General features: G+C 35.7%; 1 protein-coding gene across 7 annotated transcripts in view; it reads left to right on the top strand.

Annotated features, from left to right (window-relative positions):
* Window positions 1–20601, top strand: part of cadps2 (Ca++-dependent secretion activator 2) — a 122803-nt gene that overhangs the window by 14216 nt on the left and 87986 nt on the right. For all 7 annotated transcript variants that reach the window (XM_052597786.1, XM_052597785.1, XM_052597784.1 and 4 more), the window contains exon 2: window positions 4161–4274. In XM_052597786.1, the coding sequence (XP_052453746.1) occupies window positions 4161–4274 (114 nt within the window). The remainder of the gene's footprint in view (window positions 1–4160; window positions 4275–20601) is intronic.

Raw genomic sequence — 20601 nt, 5'->3', positions numbered from 1 at the left:
AGTAATTGCTCAGATGGCAGGGTTATAAACTTAAATCTTAAACTGTGTTCAGCATGGCATACTACTATATTACTGTTTTTGATGTATATAACATGTATACTGCACATGGCATGCATTTTTTTTTTTAATGGGATATCTGGATAATCTCATTTGCATTCACAGTCTAACTTCCTGGATGTAATAATATCTCCTTAATCTAATGTTTGATTGTAGATGGATTTGTTTTGCGAAAGTGTTATCTAATTTCACATACTGGTGTTTCAGTGAAGAGATGCAGTGAGGCATGTTTGTTGAAGGAGAGGCGAGTGTGTGTTTGATTAGTAGGAGGAGTGTATGTTTGTCAAGGCTTGGGACGAGAGTTCCAGGTGACACCTGTTCCCTGACAAGTCTTGTGGACCTAGTGATACTTGATATGTTGGAATGAAGGAAAAGTTACCATTTTTCATCAGCGATTACTGTACATCATGATAGTCTTTTAGATAGTTCACCTTAAAAATGAAAATTGTTATCGGCTCACTCTCTTGTCGTTTCAAACCTGTATGAGTTTCTTTCTTATGTTGAACACAAAAGAAGATATTTTGCAGAATGTCGGTAATCGAACAGTTGTTGGTCCGCCTTGACTTCCACAGTTGGTGCCCCTTGACTTCCACCAACAACTCTTTGGTACTTCAAAATTCTTCAAAATATCTTCTTTTGTGTTCAACGTAAGAAAGACATGTATACAGGTTTGGAACACCATGAAGATGAGTAAATCATAACCGAATTGTCAAAACTTTTAGCTTCATTCTGTGCATTCTTTCAATACCTTTTGATTTGGTAAAATAGTATATTTTATAGAATTTTGGGTAGCACTTCATTTTACAGTCATGTTCCTTATGTACATACTATGTACTTATTATAGTAATTACAATAACTATGTAATAACTAGGTACTTAACCTAGACATACCCCTAAATCTAACCCTACCCCATGTAGTTACCTTGTATTACCAGAACTTTCTTAGATAAGTACACTATAAGTACATGTACTGTAAAATAAAGTGCAACCAAATTTTGACTTGTTAGCTTGAAATACTTCAGACATATTTTTAGTCTAAAAGATTATCTGAATGTCTGTACTCATCAAGGAAGGGTGGCAGCTGGTATTCATTTCATGATTGGTGTTTTACCCTTTGCTGCTGATAAAAAAAAAAAGCAGAAAGTGACTTGCTGCAGCAGCCAGGCAGGTCCTTGGAAGCCATGCAGTGGATGATGTTGCCATGACGATGTGAAAGGGTTGTCATGTTCAGGGAGTGGCAAAAGCAAAACGCCATCAATGGAAGAAAAACAAAAGAAAAATACATTTTAAGAATAAGAAAATGGAGACTATCTGTATAACAGGTTTGTGATATAATAGCAGAAGAAACAAAAAGAAACTCATACACACACACACACACACACACTAGAACCCTTTGAGAGCATTAATGATGTTTATTAAGTGCTTTTGTTGTGTTTTTGGGTGGGTGTGTGAACTAGAGTAAACCTGAACTCTAAGGCTAAAATGATTTCGCCCACCACGGTCACTATTTGAGAGATTTTCCCTTAGCTGATGTTTTTTGCTGTTAGCGCCACAAACCAGTAAACTTTTGATTTCTGTCCTTCTCATGAGAATTACCTCTCCAGCAAACAGGTTGTCCTAGGCAGATTTTACACTTGCTTTGGAAAAAAAATAAGTTTGGTTTTTTACCACAATGTCTGGTTGACAATCCAACACAGTTCTTTTGGCCGTGATAATTGGGTTGTGTACATCTAGTATCTTGATTAGAGGTTGACGATGTATCGGTTTTGCGGATTATTTCTGTAGCTCAATTGGTAGAGCATTGCGATATCAAGCGCAAGGTTGGGGGTTCGATTCTCCGGGAGCACGTGATAGGTAAAAATTGATAGCCTGAATGCACTTTAAGTCACTTTGGATAAAAGCGTCTGCTAAATGCATACATTTAATCGGCATCGATAGTTTTGTAAAAATAGCAGCTATTTAATTGCAACTAAAAGCAAGTTAAATTTTCCATTTTTCACTTTTTCTTTTTTTACATGTTAGTCAATGCTGTTTAAGCGTCTTCTTCCTCTGAGACAATTTCTGGTTGTGAGTCTTATCTGACTTATGATTTTCTGATGAAAATTTGACTTAGGAAAGTCCCATAGATTTTCATTGAGGGTGTCAAAACTTTCGTACAATAAGACTTATAGAGTGTTCAAACTACAGGAAGGCAGTTATTGGCAATTAATTATTTGAAATAACGTAATATCAATATTTATTAGTGCTGTCAAGCGATTAATTGCGATTAAAGTTTTATGTACATGATATGTGTGTGTACTGTGTATTTATGTATATATAAATTCACACATACTATATATTTAGAAAATATTTACATGTGTATATATTCATATTTATTTAATTTATTATATATGATATATAAGCAACATATTCTTAAACATGTACATGCATATCCATTTATATATAATGTACATAATAAATATGCACAGTACGCGCACATTATGTAAACAAACTTTTTTTTTTGGATGTGATTAATCGTTTGACAGCACTAATATTTATTTATCAGCAGTACTGATTTATTGCAACAGTCTCATCCATACTTTCATCACTTTTTTTCTTTGCCTCTCACTCCATGCAGGTGTGTGGGATATTTAGAGCAACTGAAATGGTTGCATTGCCTTGCAAAGAAGAGAGAGTGAATTGCTGGCTCACAAAGAGACAAGGCCGAATCGATCACAACTGAAAGCGAATAAGCCATCGAAAGCGAGACCGCAGCGAGTGCTACATGGAGGAAGTGCAAGCACTGTGCTGAAGCTTGGTGCTGATGACATAGACACGTGGTCTATTGCACTTATTACCGACCACCTCTGGTTAAAGCTCTTAAAGATAGCATCTGCAACCAGACACATATTCCCAACATTGTAAACAAGTCTCGCTACAGTATGTGTTTGAATCTGCATGGGATCTGTTTGTATTTGGAAATGGATGTGCACTAGAATGCTAATTCAAAGACTTCATGAGGCATAGCTTCAGATGTTCGACAGATTCATGCCATCAAATTAAGGATATCCCGTAGGTTTCAACAAATTGGTGGGAATTTTAGAATTTAATGTCTGTAACATACAACTTGTATCTTTTAATAGTGTGAAACATAAAAATGTAAATGCATTGTATATTTTAATATATTTTCAAATATATCAAGAATTTCCAGCATCATTACTCCAGTCTTCAGTGTCACGTGATCCTTCGGAAATCATTTTAATAAGCTGACTTGAGAACGCAATAAGCATTTCTAATTATCAGTGTTTAAAACAATTGTGCTGCTTATTATTATTGTGGGAACCATAAAACCGCTACATGCGTGTTTGTGTTGTTGCTCAGTTACCCAACGGTTTCTTCTGTTTCCAACTCAAGACAAAATCTCTGCCAATGCCGTTTTCAAAATGGCTATCCTGGATGTCAATTTATGATGAGTCATAACTATGATTATGGCTAAGAAAAGCAGTTAACAGTCTTGATTTTTTAAGCAGCCTCCTTTCATGCTCCCTGTGGGTAAATTTGATTAGAAATAACCCCCTCCAAACAACATCAAAGGCTATGACTAATGTTTTTCTGTCTTTTTTTTTCTCAAGCAAATTTTTTTTTTTCCTGAAGAAAAATATTGCTATTTTAAAATAAAGATGTTTTTCCTCTAAAACATTATCGATGCATTTGTTCTGTAGTTCCTGCTGGTTTTACATCAGCTTTGGAAGCACATTAAAGGATGGGAAAATAATTGTGTTTTTCCACTTGTTATTCATTACCAAAACATCAATAACGCACCGCGAAAACAACATTTATGAATACAAACAAGTAAAATGAGGATATTTGTACTCATGGAAAGACATTTTCATGTGCTTTAGAAGTGAACTGCAGTTAAAGAATAATATAATTTAACAGAACATGCCATTTTTATATTGCCACATGCTTAACAGAATCGTGTTGCATATTTGGTGTTGCCAGAAGAGGTGCAACAGTGAGCATTATCATAAACTCTGATTTCCTATAGTTAGTTATTTGTGCTAAAGAAAATGAGATTCCACTGATAGAACTCTTGTTTTTTTTTTTCTCTTTTCTGTTTTTTAGCTGAACAAGCAGCAGCTGCAGGTGGTGAAGGAGCGTTTCCAGGCCTTCTTGAAAGGAGAGACGCAGATCGTCGCAGATGAGGCTTTCTGCAACGCTGTTCGCAGTTACTATGAGGCAAGACTCTGCGTTTCATTTCTATTTCAAATAGACTTTCAAAGCCTTTGGCCGTTAGGATGTGACCAAAATGTTTACAGATGGAGTTTTCATGAGGAACGAACTTCACAACCATTAAAAATGTGTTTTATATACACTATATAACATTTTCGAAGTTGTAAATACTATTGATGTGTTTTACAAAAAAAACAAAAAAACATTTAACTTAAATTCTACATTTCATTTAAAGTGTTGTTCTCACTTGAGGAACTTTTTAGAAGTAGTAGGTCCTCCAGGTACTTTTCTCCAACTATTGAATGCTATGAATTCTGACAGACTAGTCTTTTCAAAATACTGTTTGTGCCTACTACTCTATATAGTAAGGGCCTAGGCATATTCAGACATTTATCAGTGGGACGGCTTATATGTGTGCAAGAAGTGTGGGAAATAAACAGTTAGCAGATGCATCTGTATTTACAGCATAGCTGACTGGCTGTCCTCTTTGCGCTTGAATTTTCAGCCTAACCCAAAGATATATCTCTGCCAAATCTCTTGCTCAAATCCGGTGAAGGAAATTTGCTTTTTAAGTGCCTTTTTTTTTTGGTTTTGGGGATATTGTCTGAAAGCAAGTGTGACTAAAGGCTGGAATACACCACATGATGATTTTTATGATGATTTGAACACATTAGGCATCATGCACTTGCTGAATTTGTAAACGCTTACAGAGAAAACTGGCATCATACACTAAATGACTGAGAATCGCACACAACCAGATTGTCAAAGCATTCTGTACATGACAAACCCATGCAGAAGCACGTCTTGCTGTTAGATGCATGACAAGTGAAAAAAACAAACAAACAAACAAACAAAATATATATATCCCAGATCCAAGAAGAGAGTTCTTTTTTTTTTTTTTTTTTTTTACCTACAGGATAAATGCCTGGAGCTTTGTGCTTTGGTCAGCTGATAAATTATTGAAAATTGATTGGCTGAATTCTGTATGCGGAGTGCTTTTCTTCAATCGATTTACCTACCTCCAAGCTGTTTTTTTTTTCTTCTTTCAGACAGTCACTTTTTATCTTTATTCATGTCTTTCATATTCGTTTAATGGTATGATAAGGCATGTGATGTTTCCAGAGAATGATGAACAGGCACAACAGATGGTCCGTGTTTTCAGACCTCATCAATGTACAGTATATATTTCATCAAACAAGCCTTTGGAATCAGTGCTTTTACCGTTCATATCTTACATAGTCAACTTTCTTGCTTTCATCACTTTCTCATAATTTCTTTTTCTTTTAGAACAGGACATGCCTATCATGTCCTAATAGGATCATCATATCATATCAGTTGACTCTCCGAGGCTCTATTAATTGCTCTGGATGGGAAGCAGCTCTTTGAAGTTGGGGCTGATAGTCGCTCTTGCACATGTGGAGGACTCTGGGTTTGCTGATCAAAGTTCCCTATTGTCATTCACTGGCCATCTAGCTCATATCAAAGCATCTCTTTGGGTTCTGTAGGCCATTTTTTGTAGCATGCGCCAAAGTGTGCCACCAGGGACTTGTGGACACTGTAGGAGTTTAATTGTTGCTCTATAGTGAACATTGTTTAGAAGATGAAGAGGAGCAAGAAATGACTGACAGGGGTTGCACTAGCAGTTAACTGCTTGGTTAGTTTATCACTAGTTTTATTGCATTCTAGTTTTGTCACATTGCAACACTTTGTGCAGAGAGTAAAAATGGGATTGGATAAGTGTCTGCACATGTATTTTTTTTCCCCAAAAGGATTTTTAAAAAGTCTTGGTAAATGAGTAATAACCTGTTAATCAAATCAACCAGCTACCACGTGAGTAACAACATTTGAAGCAAAACATTTATTTAAAAATTGGACAAAACACAAAAGGTAGAGGACTGTTTACATAATGGTTTTTAATGAGGGGAAAGAACTACAATCCCATGATGCTTTGCAAACGATATAATCAAAATATTTACAAATAATTAAGTAGTTTAAAAGCGTAGGGAAGATTCTATTACATGATTTACAGTGTTGCACTGAACTAAACTGTTCTTTTGATGTATCTTTTGTTTTTATTGATTGGTGGAGATTTCTCTGCAGTTATGGTTAGTTATCTTTTATTTATTTATTTATTTTATCACCAGGAACCCGTTAAAAAGTGAAAAAGAAAGTGCCGTGACATACAGCCAATTATGGTGACCCCTACTCAGAATTCGTGCTCTGCATTTAACCCATCCAAAGTGCTCACACACAGCAATGAAAACACACACACACACCATGAACACACACCCGGAGTAGTGGGCAGCAGTGATGCGTGGGTAATGTATGAACTACCCGCACCCAACCGATTTCAACTAACCCGCCCGCAACTCGGACCGCAAAAAAAGAAAAAGAAAATATTGTACCCGACCTGCTTCCTGACCCGCATTTTTTAAAAGTAGAAAATGCTCATCGTAGCATCATTGGGCCATAGACGTATAGGAACTAGGCAAGAAAAAACAAACAAACAAACAAAAACCTTAATATATTCTAATTTTGTCAAGAATCGTCAATAAGCTCATAATTTGAGCTTAAATAGTCTAGTCTGGCTATGTCTATTTTGATGTTTCTGTTCAGCAGACAGTGAGGTCCGGGTTTGTTCCGATCAGAGCTCGTGAGCGGATCTCCATATATTCCGCTCCGCTCACTCATTCCGTGGGGTCTCGCTCAACCCTGAATGGCCTGCTGGTTTGAAAATATGCAAGGAGACATTTAATTGTTAAGTAATAAACTGGTGTTTTCTGTGTCGCTGCAAAGATGAAGTTGACGATGCGGACTCGCCATGAATCCTATATTTCTCAAATCTGTGAGGCACAAGCTGAGTTTCGTTGCCCTCCAGTTCACATGCATTTCAAGTGATCGTGTTTTATTACATTGTCTGCTATATAGTTGCTTATTATTTATTAAATACGGGCAATTGATTGATAAAACATTGATCAAAATTAAGATACAATTTATATAAAACGAAAATCTTTTAAAAAGAGTTTTCTATTAAACAAAACTTAATGAAGTCGTCAAAATCATGTTTTACCAGAAACAGCGCCTTCATCTTTTCTCTTGCCATCTCCATCTCTATGTGCAGACTGAGCTTGTGCGTCATCTTCGCGCCAGTTATTCAGCCAATAAAGTGCAGGCCTATGTATTTCAAAATTGTGTCTAGTACTATTGTGATGAGTGGGGCGGGGCCGAGGGACGTGGGAACGAGGAGTGAGGCCAGGTGTAGTGATTGGAGATGAGCTACACCTGCGCCCCACCTCCAGTATCGAGTCCCACGTAAGAGATGGAAGGATATAAAACTGGAGTGACGACCGTGAAGGACGAGAGAGGACCAGGCCTGGGCTTTATTTTATGTTTTGCTTTTGCTTTTTATTTGAGCGCATCAGTCGTCCGTGAGGGGCTGGTGCACTGTTTTGTGTTTATTTTGAATAATTAAAGTTTCAGTTGATTGTCCACCGGTTCCCGCCTCCTTCTTCCCGATGCTGAAGAACCCTCGCCGCTGTGGTGTATCCGCGGTGCCATCGAGCTGGCGAGGAGGATGCCGCCATGGACGCTCGAGGCGGTGGGCTGGAGCGAGTTGCCGGGGACGGGCGAGCTCGCTGCCGGCCGCACGCGATGTGGAGGGGCGGCTGCCATCCATGAGGGAGCGGAGGAGTCGTTGCCGTTCGCCAGAGAGCCGGAGCCTGCTGCCGTCCGCCTGAATGGGGAGGAGCAGGGAACGGGGGACTCCTGCCGGCTGCCCAAAACCGGAGGGGTCGTCGCCGTCCACCGGGCGGCGGAGGAGTGTCGTGCCGTCCGCCGAGGGCCGTCCAGTGCCACCGCCAGGCACCGCGGAGGAGATCACCCAGCTGGTGGAGGGCTGAGCAGCAGTGCGTCTGGGAACCGGAGGTTTTTTTTTTCCTCTCTCCCCTCTCTCGCCTCTGTGCCTCCTACTTCCATCCAGCACGTCTATCTTTTTAAAGGTTAATAAGTTATTCTTAAAAATTAATTGCCTATTGAGAATATTTTTTTTCCTCAGAACTTGACTGTTAAAATCTACTGTGTGAGGAACTCATTAAATCAAACATCCTAAAAGCTGTTTATACTTTCAAGTGGTGCATTTCTAGGTACAGAAACATTAGAGAGAACAAAAGGATGTGCATCTAAATTGTTTATTATTTTTATGATACAGAGCTTCAGTGCCACACTTTGCACTCTATGACATTTGATTCATGTTCTTGTTCCTTGATTCATTTTCTTGTTCTTTGTGTACAATTTTAACATCCAGGATGTAGGCGGCTACATAAATTAAAGATTCATTTTGAACTAATTCATATTTTGCTAATGATTGGCACATACATTTCACACCTAGACTGAAATATTTTTATCCTTCTGAAACACAGTCATGCAGAATAAATTTGAGTGCTTTATTATCTGCAGTAAAGTAAATGTAGACCATCTGAACATCTTCTCCCACTTCTCACCTCAGTTCTACAGAGTTTCGCTTTGACCTTTGAAGGAAAGGGTTTAAATCATCGGTCCAATTTTCCATTGTTTATCCATCATCTTTCCAATAATTTTTTGGTTTTATGTGTGTTTTTTTTTTTTTTTTAAAGAATTCAGAAGAATTGTTTAAGAATTTAATATATTAAAATGCATTTTTTTTGTAATAATTTATTGCTGTATATATTTCCTAAATAAGAATATGCATGTATGATTCTAAAATAAATATTTAAATACAATTTTGGATTAAATTGTAAATATAGCAAATGTTTAAATGTAAACGTTAATGTATCATAAATATTAACTTAAATATTAAATATTATATATATATATATATATATATATATATATATATATATATATATATATATATATATAAGGATTTAATGTTTACTTAAAAATTATAACTTTTGGACAAATAAATAATATAAGAAATAATGGAGATCAAACTATTGTCATTCATAAGATAAATTAAGTATTAACACATTAAAAATGTGTTACAATGTTACATTTTAATATTATAAATATTACAAATATTTAAGTGTAAATCTATCGTAAATATAAAATATAAGAATGTTATATAGTCTTAAGTCGCTGGGGTATATTTTGAGCTATATATATATATATATATATATATATATATATATATATATATATATATATATATATATATATATATATATATATATATATATTTTTTTTTTTTTTTTTTACAATATTTCAAATGTAATTTAAGTTTTTTTTAAGTGGTATTTTGAATCAAATTTTTCCTCGTAAAAATAAAAAGTTGATCTCAAAGTTAAGAATTAATTCATTTGAATATACATTAAACCAAAGATTATCATAACATCTTAGTTTATAATTCAGTATACTTTATTTTTGACAAAACACCCCATGTTTCGGGGGTGACAGCACATTTTCGGTAGTGACCGTAACCACATCACATTACAGAATTTTAGCTCATACTAAAACATGACTTAAATTGCATAACTATACTAAAAATTTGTTTATTTGCACCAAATATGAGGATTATGTGATCCCTTTTGCCCAATGGAAAAAATACACAAATTAATTCAATATCATTTTCATAAGTTGAAATTCAGGGGTTAGAGTTCAGGACAGCCACCTCCCAATTGAAGTACCCAATAAATGATGATTACATGTATACATTAAGCTTACTAATGTTTTAAAGTTTATTGTGGGTTTCAATAGAAAATAGAAGGATCTTAATAAACCTCTAAGATTTGAATTTGTTATTTGTGACCGTAAATAGTTCCCATGTTGGAAAAGACGTTTAGTTACCACTTTAAGTGAAACTTAGATTCCATGACATCTACAAGATGGATTAAAATGCTAATAAAGACACGAAAAGATGAGAAATAAACACATGACAGTACGACTGAAATGTCAAAGTGATGAAAAATGTTTTTAATTAAACACGTTAATTCTGTGGCACCTAGAAAAAATCATTTAATGCCTAATTTTGTTTCTTACAGGAGCCGATGGCTCCTAAATTTATTTGTTTTTGTTATTTTTGCCTGGAGCCCTGGTATGGGTGTAAACAATAGCAAATAAACAGTTTCAGCTTATCAGATCGTTGATATTTAATCAACGTTTAATAACTGTATAAGCAAATGCGTAATGTTGCCATTAGTTTAAATATTGAGCTACGATTATATTATTCCTGCTTTCACCTCATTTCCTTCTACGTTTAATATTTTAATAGGCACTACTTCAGTGTGAGTGGACTGGGCTCAAATTAAAGCATTTAGTTATTCTTTAACTCTGCTCTCAGAAAATGCTTTTGTGAACTTTACTGATGCAGCAGAATACAGCACTCATTCACAGTCAATTAGCGTAACCCCTGTCTATTGCCAAGCAGGACTGAGTTCATCTCTGAAGATCTCACACACAGACACACAGTACAGCTTTTTATGAGGACAGGCCAGGTTACCAAGCAGCCTGTTGTATCTCAGAGCTTTCACACAAACGTGTCTTTAAATATGAGAGTGATTCCCCTAAATTATCGTTTCAAAGGTGTATGGAAAACTGGAGTCACTTCTGGGTTTTTTTTTTTTTTTTTTGCAAAGTGAGACTGGATCATAAAGGGTCACGGACTTTGTGTGGTGACCAGAAATGAAAAACCCTAATAAAAAATACTCAAAAGAGAATCTATGCTCTTTCTAAAGAGTGATAAAAATGATGTTTCTGACACAAAAAAATAGCTCTCATCTTCACGGTGTACTCATAACTCTCATTAGCACATCAGTCAAGCAGGAGCTGCCTGCCACCACTTTCTTTGATTATGACAGAATGTGCTGTGAATTAAAGATGTAGGATTAGTCCCCGCAGATCCCCTCCCCTCCTCTCCTTTCTGCTGAGATATTTTTAGTGGGTTTGCAGGACGTGGGAGCATCCCACCGATGCTGAAGCCAAGAGGAACTACAGGCCTGAGATGATTCAGGGCCTTTGGTAGTGAGACTGGTAAGCAAGACAAGTTTACCTAATTATCCTACAAGAGACAGAAATGCAGTGATAAATAGAAAAAAAAACTAAAATAAATGTGGCAATATTTACATACAGATATACAATGTGGGAATAAATGAATATAAAAATAAATGAACACACGAATCAGTTATTATAAAAAAAAATGAATGGACACGTAAATAAAAATAAGTCAAAATTAATAGAAATAAGAAATATATGTAAATTAATACAAAAATAAATGTTGAAATATATGTATTTTAGAATTATTTTTTATTTATTTTTTTCTCAATAATTGCTTTTACTGTTTTCACATTAATATATGGATTTATTTGCTTATATACTATGATCAAAAATTTGAAGTTTATTTTTCTTTTCTGTTTATTTATTTATTTATTTTAGACTGATACACGTGACAAAAATTTAAGATTTTTTTTTTAATAAATGCAACAATTAATTATTAGTACAAAAATTAAAAAAAAGGATAGAAGTAAAAATAAAATTAATAAAAAATAATGTTTAAAAAATTAAAAAGTAATTCAAAAGTAAATTTAGGACTGAATAAAAAAAAATTAATCTATGATTACATGGATTTATGTATTTATTTACTATGATAAAAATTTGGGCTGATAGCTAAAATTGTAAATGTTGTTTTTTTTTTTGTATATTTATACATTTCTTTTTCAGACTTGTCTGTTGGAATTCAGGTTTGAGAAAACATGGAATATTCTGCCATTTTCTTTTATTTATTCATTAATTTTTATTTTCCAGTTGTCTAGCATATTTCCTCCAACCTGTTTATTTCCCACAATCTTCTATCTCCTCTAATAACCTGCATTTGCAGATGCTGCGTGTTGTTTGTGTTTGATAAAGGACTGATTTTTCCAAGTTAAGCCGCTCTGTACTGCACTAAGCTCAGAAACGCAGTGATTCAGAACACACTTCCTTTTATAACACTCTGAGGACCTGTCAGATAATCTTCAATTATAATAATAGAGCTATTGTGTGTAAACCGATGAGCTCCTCCTCTGTCCTCAGCCTTTGCCATTTATTGACTGTGGCTGCTTGTCATTGTGCATGGCATCAATATGTTGCCATAAACTTATTTTGATCAATAATGACATCAACCTTCCCATTACGGCCTAATAAAATGTAAAAGTCATGATATGGCACCATATGGGTGGTGGAAGCCTGATTGTATAACTTCAGGGTTGGTCATTATAGGTGAGATTTCTGACTTGTGAATTGGAAAGTAAAAAAAAAATGTTGTGCCCTTTGGTGAGACATTTGACCTCAGGTCATTCCTCAGAACAATATTGATTAAATTTGTTTTGGAGATTCAGACAAAGCCTTAAACCTAATCTAAGCTTTTTAGGGCATATTGAAGCATTTTAGGGCATCTCTCATTGCTGCTCCATTGATGCTTCAGACAAGAATGATACATCAAATCATACAGTTTGTTGAAGAAAGGTGTGCTATTACTTTCCTCCTTTGTGGAGAATTCAATTCAATTCAATTCAAGTTTATTTGTATAGCGCTTTTTACAAAACAAATCGTTACAAAGCAACTTTACAGAAAATTATGTTTCTACAATATTTAGTAGTAGCTAGTAGTTTGTGCACATTTGACAGGATTTTAGAAAAACTAAAAAATAATAATAATACAAGACGTAGTCAGCTAGACGATGAACTATCAATATTATTAATTAAGTTATTATATGATTAAGTCACACATTTAGGAATAATTGTTAGTTCTGTTTGTTCATTCAGGGTTAGCATCTTCTGGGGTCCTCTGAGGGGGTGACATCATCTCTTCTCAGGTGTTCTGGATCCAGACTGGAGCTTGTGTAAATCCTAGTTACCACGGGATGTGAATCCCGTGGCAAAACATAGAAACAAATACAGACATCATTAGCATAGCTGCTGATCCAACAAAGTAAAATTAGTTTAACCCAAGGTAATGAATAAAAATGCACCTTTGATCAGATGCAACTACACTCACAATTAAAAAGATACATTATTCGAATGCTTGGCGAAAGAGATGTGTTTTTAATCTAGATTTAAACAAAGAGAGTGTGTCTGAACCCCGAACATTATCAGGAAGGCTATTCCAGAGTTTGGGAGCCAAATGTGAGAAGGCTCTACCTCCTTTAGTGGACTTTGCTATCCTAGGAACTACCAAAAGTCCAGCGTTTTGTGACCTTAGGGTGCGTGATGGGTTGTAACGTGGTAGAAGGCTAGTTAGGTACGCTGGAGCTAAACCATTTAGGGCCTTATAGGTAAGTAATGATAATTTGTAACTGATGCGGAACTTAATAGGTAGCCAGTGCAGAGACTGTAAAATTGGGGTAATATGATCATATTTTCTTGTGCTATTTTTTTTTGATAATATAACATTTATTTTTACTGGCTGTCAGACTGATACATGACAAGTAGCCAAGTTTTATTGACTTGGATGCTTGTTGGAAAGAACATTTGCTGGGGGAAATTTGTTAGAAAAGAGCTGGTTGAGTTTTTGTGTCATTCATGTCACTGGTTTCGATAATGTGCTCTTCTCAGAAATTATTTGGGCGATAAGAGCCCTTGTGTCTTGATGGAATCACTTTCACATAATGAAAGATAATGTTGAAGTAATCTTCAGTTCACAAACACAGTTCAGTCCAAATGGATTTAGAGATTCAAACAGCGTTCTCGGCTCTAAGAAGAAGCTCTAAACCATGATTAATGTTTACAGCCTGGTACAAAATGTGGTTTTGGTCTATAAAGCTAACTCAGCCCTTCATAACAACTTTGAGGGGGTGATTTTTTTTAAATAACTTGTCCATTTAAATTATATTAAGCCTTAAAGTTCTGCATAATTAAGGGCGTGGACACTTGATTGACAGGTCGATTGGTGCTGCTGTCACCAACGTCAGCTAGATGGGTGTGGTTTCAGCATCTAGCATCCACCTCTTTGCCCATTTTTGATTACCTGGGAATGACGCGTGGTGTCGCGCTACCAAGATTGCGATGGCTTCAGAAATCTACGGGTGATATCACCGACAGTACGTCCATGTTATTATACAGTCTATGATTTTAACATATAGAGACAGAATACCAACCACAAAATCCAGAAAAAAACACATTATATAAAGGTTAGACATTGATTTGCATTTCATGATGCGTCTGCAAACAGCGATTACAGCAGAACAGTTATGAGGTCTTATGTATGTGTGTGTGTGTGGGTGTGTGTGGGTGTGTTAGAGATATGATGGTATCAAATGTTCCTGTCGTAGTTAATTGCTAATGCTTTTATCACGATATATGGTATTATCACAGTGGTCATAATTCAGTATAACAGGTTAAATAACTTTTTTCTTATAACAAAAATAATTGAACATTTAAATACTATAAAGCAATACAGAAACATATATAAAGTTAAAAGTTTTACACATATTAACACCAATCGGTATAACTAACCTAACCACCAATTTTACACCAATCGGTATAACTTTACAAGAAGTTGAGTAATAGCTACATTTGCTACACAAGTTATTAATCTTTGTTAAAAATTCTTAGTTCATGTCAGCTCATTAACACAGCTGCAACTTTCGATTTTAACGATGTGTTATTAAATATTTGAATACGTAAGATTAATAAATGTTCAGAAGAATTTTTCTTTGGCAGTTTATGTTAACTAATGAAGCCCTAATGTAAAGTGTGAATGAACAATAAAGAATCAAAGCACTTTCAAACAATATCTAGGGCATGTTGTGGTACAGATTAAAATGAAAAAAAAGTTGGAAAATAAATAGCCTATTTAGTCTAAATATTTAAGTATTTGGCACTGTGATGAACACCATAGCAAATTCACAAAATCCAAATGGCTATTTAAAATTATTTAAATATGTTTTAGAAAGTAGTGCAGCTGCTTAATTTATGGGGTTTACAGGATGAGGGCTGCATTTTCTCCAGTTTAGCGCCATCTGCTGTCAGAGAGTGAATGTGCTTTCATACATTGCGAATATAATAAAGACATCAGTGGAAAGTTTGTATTTCGGTAGGATATGTCAAAAGCAAGAAAGCAAAACAGTGCACAAGTTACTAAATTTATTTGACAGTAATGAGAGCAAGAGATGCGTGAGAGAGAGAGAGAGAGTGAAAGTCAGAGAGTGCGCACTTCTGTTGCATGATCTTGATTGCTGTTTGCTCAATTAGTGCATGCATTTGGATTAACACTAAATAGTAAATATAATACAAACAAAAATTATTGGGGCATTTACTTTAACATTTATTTTAAACATCAAGCATACACTATTAAAGCAAAAGTGAGGGCAAAATTCCTGCAGAGTTTAGCTTCAATCTTCCTCAACACACCTGCCTGGAGGTTTCTAGTATGCCTAGTAAGAGCTTGATTAGCTTGTTAAGGTGTGTTTATTTGGGCATGGATCTAAACTATGCAGGACACCGGCCCTTCAGGACCGAGTTTTGGTACACCTGGCTTATACAATACATTTTAACTGGTATAATTAAGTATGGAGATAACTGAAGGAAATATCTGTTTGCTAAGTGAAGCCAACTTCTTTTTCTTCTTATATCGTCTCTTTACCCAATATTTGTCAATTATACTGTAATGTTGAATGGCTATAGTCAATGGTTAAATATTAGGGGAAAAAATAACATTTCCTAGAGACATCAGTAGTATATACTCGCCTTCAGTCATAAAAAAAGATGCCATAAAGCAAATCTAAAAAATATTCTGTCTTTTATGTTGTTTCTAGCAGATTTCTATCAGATTTTAGCTTTCCAGTTTTTAGAAGTACACTCCAGTTCAGTTTTGTATTCAACTGGCCAGCGGATGGACTGTGAGACTAGCTCGTGACTACATGCTGGACATGGCTGAAATACACACACCTAAAACATTTCACAGCATCCTCTGCAGCTTTGCGTGATGAGAAAGCCATTGTGGAATTAGAAGGATATCCGAAAGGTCAGGAGAAACTGGGGGCCAGATATGGATAAAGGGGTGAGAATCAAATCGATCCTGGGGTGCATTACTCACCGTATGACCTTTTACTTTAATTTTACCAAGAGTCGTGCAGTTTTGCATAAGTTAAAAGGCGCCCATATTCTTCAGGCACCCCAGTACTGTTTAATTGGCATTCCTAAATAGTTTGCTTAATTGTGTTTTCTCTAATTTCACTCCTGAAGCATTGATTTAAATTTAAATTAGACATGGTAATCACATAATTAAAAACTAACCTAAAATTACCATGGCCTTGAAAAAAGAAATTGTAACAAATACATTTGAACACTTCTTCAAAGAATAAAGGTTCCTTCAGTTCACTGTGCACTTTATTTTTAATGCTTTTGGGTCCATTCATGCTAACACGTCCACTTCAGAGCCCACCGGCAACAGTAATAAAATGCCTTCACAAGTTCAACCTTCAGCCTCTCTCTATTGTAAAGGAAAAAACAGCCAATCATGCCGAGCAGAAGCTGTGTTCAGGTCCCCGCAGGTTAGATCACTTATTTTCTCAGTGCTGTTTATGAAAATGATGTCAGCTGTGCTCGACGAGGGTAGACGGGGCAGGAAATTAGTGTTGAGAGGCTTTAGGATTTGCTGTATTAGGTAATGAAGTCAGCCCTCTTGCCATATAGAAGGGCTGTCTGAGTCACCTGAAGGCCATAACTGGTAGTTATGAGTTGTTATGATAAAATAAGACCCATTTTATGGATGGCTGATTGTGTAATGCAGCACAGTAGTCTGTAATGTTTGTGCTTGTGGCGTGAAGAAGTCCTGTGCCTCTTGGCCCGAATGTATAATTAATAAAAAAAATTATCCCTTGAGTATGAAGGGTTGTTAGTTCATGTTATCTACTACATTAACTAATGTTAACGTATTGAACCTTATTATTTATAAAGTGTAAAATTGTGCCTAAACTATTAATAATAATATATTTTTTGAGAATTTAAAGGGATGGTCCCGCCCAAAAATGAAAATTCTGTCATTTAATTACTGTCCTTCATGTCGGTTCAAACCATAGACTGTATAAAAACATGGATGTAGTGACCGTGACGTCACCCATAGGCTTCGAAGAGGGATTTTGTAGCTTAAAGTGGGCGGAGGCGGCCGTCGCCATCTTGGCAGCACGTCACGTGCGTCACTCCCGGAAAATCGAAAATGGGCAAAGAGGCGGGAGCACATCTCAACGGGAGTGACCGCAGCGGCAATCCACCTGTCACTCAAGTGAATTACAGTTAAAAGGTGACATATCATGAAATCTGACTTTTCCAGGTTTTAGGCGCTATAATCAGGTCCCCGGTGCATCTACCAACCTTTTAGTAAATATAGTAAAAAGGGGCATAATATGTCACCTTTAAGTCACTTCCTTGTTGGCCTCACAAGAGCAAATGGGAGTTGCTGCTTTGTCCAAACCCATAAGACCTTTGTTCATTCTCAGAACACAAATTAAGATATTTTTGATGAAATCCAAGTGCTTTCTGACCCTGCATTGACAGCAATGCAACTGACACGTTCAAAGCCCAGAAAATGAAATTGTTGACTAAAGTCATTATTTTTCTTTTCTTTTCAGACAAAAAGTATAATTGTAGCATTACGGTTGAACCACTTATCTCACATGGACTATTTGAATGATGTCCTAAAGTCCTTAGCAATGCATATTACTAATCAGAAATTAAGTTTTGATATATTTACGGTTATGATTATTTACTGTAAATTACAAAATTTTCAAAACATCTTCATGGAACATGATCTTTATTTAATTTCCTAATGATTTTTATCATAAAAGAAATATCAATAATTTTGACCCATATAATGTTTTATTGGCTATTTCTACAAATATACATGTGCTACTTTAGGCTGGTTTTGTGGTCCAGTGTCACATCGTAATTTGTGTTCCACAGATGAACAAAGGTCTTACAGGTTTGAAACGACACAAGGGTGAGAAATTAATGACAGAATTTTCATTTTTGAACATCATTTGATTTGAACACGGTAAATATGCCCACACCTTAATTAATAAAAAAAAAATGAATGTGTATGCCATTATGTTTACCGTGGCAATGAAAAGTAGTGAATCGTTTTGAGTGCAGAATGAAACACCAACATGAAGCACTTCTATGGTTGATTTATCATCGTGTCTGGGTTGTGCGACCCTCACATTTTGACCAGTCCCTCTGCTTCTGACTTTTTCATCATTGACTTACAAGGGTGTCTTGAGGAATCAACCAGGCTTTTCCTTTAAACACATTCCTAACACAAACATGCAACACAATAGACAAGAGTCCCGATATGTTTGTTTTGTTCAGAGTTGTTTGCCCTTTAGCCAGGGCATTTCTCTACACATTCAGCCTGAGGTTGTAGTGATCTGCTGGGATTTTTTTTCCCTTTGCCCCTCCACATTCTCCCTCTCTCTCTCTCTATCTCACATTTGTTTCTTACTCTTTTTCCCATGTGTTTACCACCCTGTGGTTCTCAATTGGATTACTGTTTGACAGCATTGCAAACAGAATAGCTGCAGGCGCTGACTTTGAAGCCTGTCAGAGTCATAAGTATAGGTTTTTGGCCCTCTTTCTCTCTCAATCCCATTCTACATTTCCTTCTAACGCTCATTTGCACCGTTGCTCTGCTTTTGTCCTCCAAAACTAATGGAAAAACTCCCTATACCCACTACTTCTCTGCCTTTCTCTTTTTGGTTCCAGTTGTATACTTAACTCCACACTTTCTTTGCATTTAAAAGATTCTCCAGACAAACTTAATATTCAGCGGGATCTCATGATGATTCATATGTATTTGATGTAAAAATATGGTTTTGACAAAACGTATGTTTACTTACACATTTCAGAATTTAAATGTAAATGCAGACATATTTTAAGCATTTAAGTGTACAATACTGACGTATTGACGACACCTAAATACAAATTATTTGCGTTTGAACTTTACATGCTTTAAATGTATTATTATTGTATTCAGTTGTCATATCAATGGCAATATTTTTTTCAATTGCATTATTAAATGGTTAAACTTTAGTTTATAACAAATTATAACATTTAATTCCGTTCTGTTTGATTTTGGCTGTCAATTTATTTTCAAAGATTACACAATGTTCCACAAGGCTACACTTTAAATCCTTAAATTGAATAACATTTCTGCAATCGTTTAACCATTGCGTATCATGTAATATTTACTTTGTTTGCCGTGGGACACAAATGGTGTTTTTTCCGACATGCTGTGACTGACAATAGAACCATAAAATACAGCAAAAACGCATGACTACAAAAGGAATCCATTTTATTTGTGCGCTCTAATCCAAATTGTCAGAATCCATTCGACTGTGAGAAAAACGAACAAACTCAAGCCTTTATTTAGGGATCTTCGTCTCCGACCTCAGCAGCCACCATAAGCATCAAATCCTTCACTTATGCGTGTTTTTGGTAAGCTGTGTTTGAATTCGAAATGTGCACCTTCACGGATTGGATTTGGATAATAGTCTAGATAATATTTTCAGTGATTAACAACTTAAATGATTGTGATTGCACTTATCCGTCTGTTGTGCTTTGATACAAATATCGTAATGATACAATAGATTTGTAAATATGTTACATTTTTTTTAGCTGTTTTTTTTCTTTTTAGCTATTTTTATGTTTTAAATATTCAATCAACACAAACTTAGCACACCTGAAAAAATTATAGGTGCGTAGGAAAAATATTCCATCATGCCTGTAAACGTTATGTACTAATACCTACATATAAACAATGAGACCAGGCTGGAATATACTGTAGTTCTGTATTTTGGGGTTTTGACTAGAGAGGATAGTTGACTCTGACTGGTCATATGTCCAGACATGATCCTGTCCTGCTAATTACCTCCAGTCTCTTATTTCTCTGATTTTTCTCATCGAAACTCTCCTGAGTGGTATACTGTGTCTTGCCAAACTGTTTGTCATTAGGTCCCTTTCTGTTGCCAATGGAAACTTACACCGTACGTCTTCGAAACTGCATCAACGGTGCACAAAATATTTCCTCCTCAGGTTTGAGGTGATTCCCCATCAGTTTTTTTTTCTCAGAGAACGATTGAGGTTGGAAAAGAAGCACAGATTTCCATTCAGATGTGAATAATCGGACTGCCAGGAGCGAGTCCGAGAGCAGAGCTTGAGTTCACAGGAAACCTGATAAGAGGAAACGCTTTAGCGAATTTTTGAAAAGGGACAAACACAATAGATATATAAATGGAGCAGGTTTTTGGGCAGTGGAAGATGTGACTCAACATTTGTATTCATATAAATACACATGTAAGGGGATAGCTTATCGTTCAAGAGATCAAACAAAA

Source organism: Carassius gibelio, chromosome B25 (assembly GCF_023724105.1).
Source record: "Carassius gibelio isolate Cgi1373 ecotype wild population from Czech Republic chromosome B25, carGib1.2-hapl.c, whole genome shotgun sequence".
Taxonomy (NCBI): domain Eukaryota; kingdom Metazoa; phylum Chordata; class Actinopteri; order Cypriniformes; family Cyprinidae; genus Carassius; species Carassius gibelio.
Note: the sequence above shows the minus strand (reverse complement) of the source record. Positions and strands in the feature narration are given on the sequence as shown.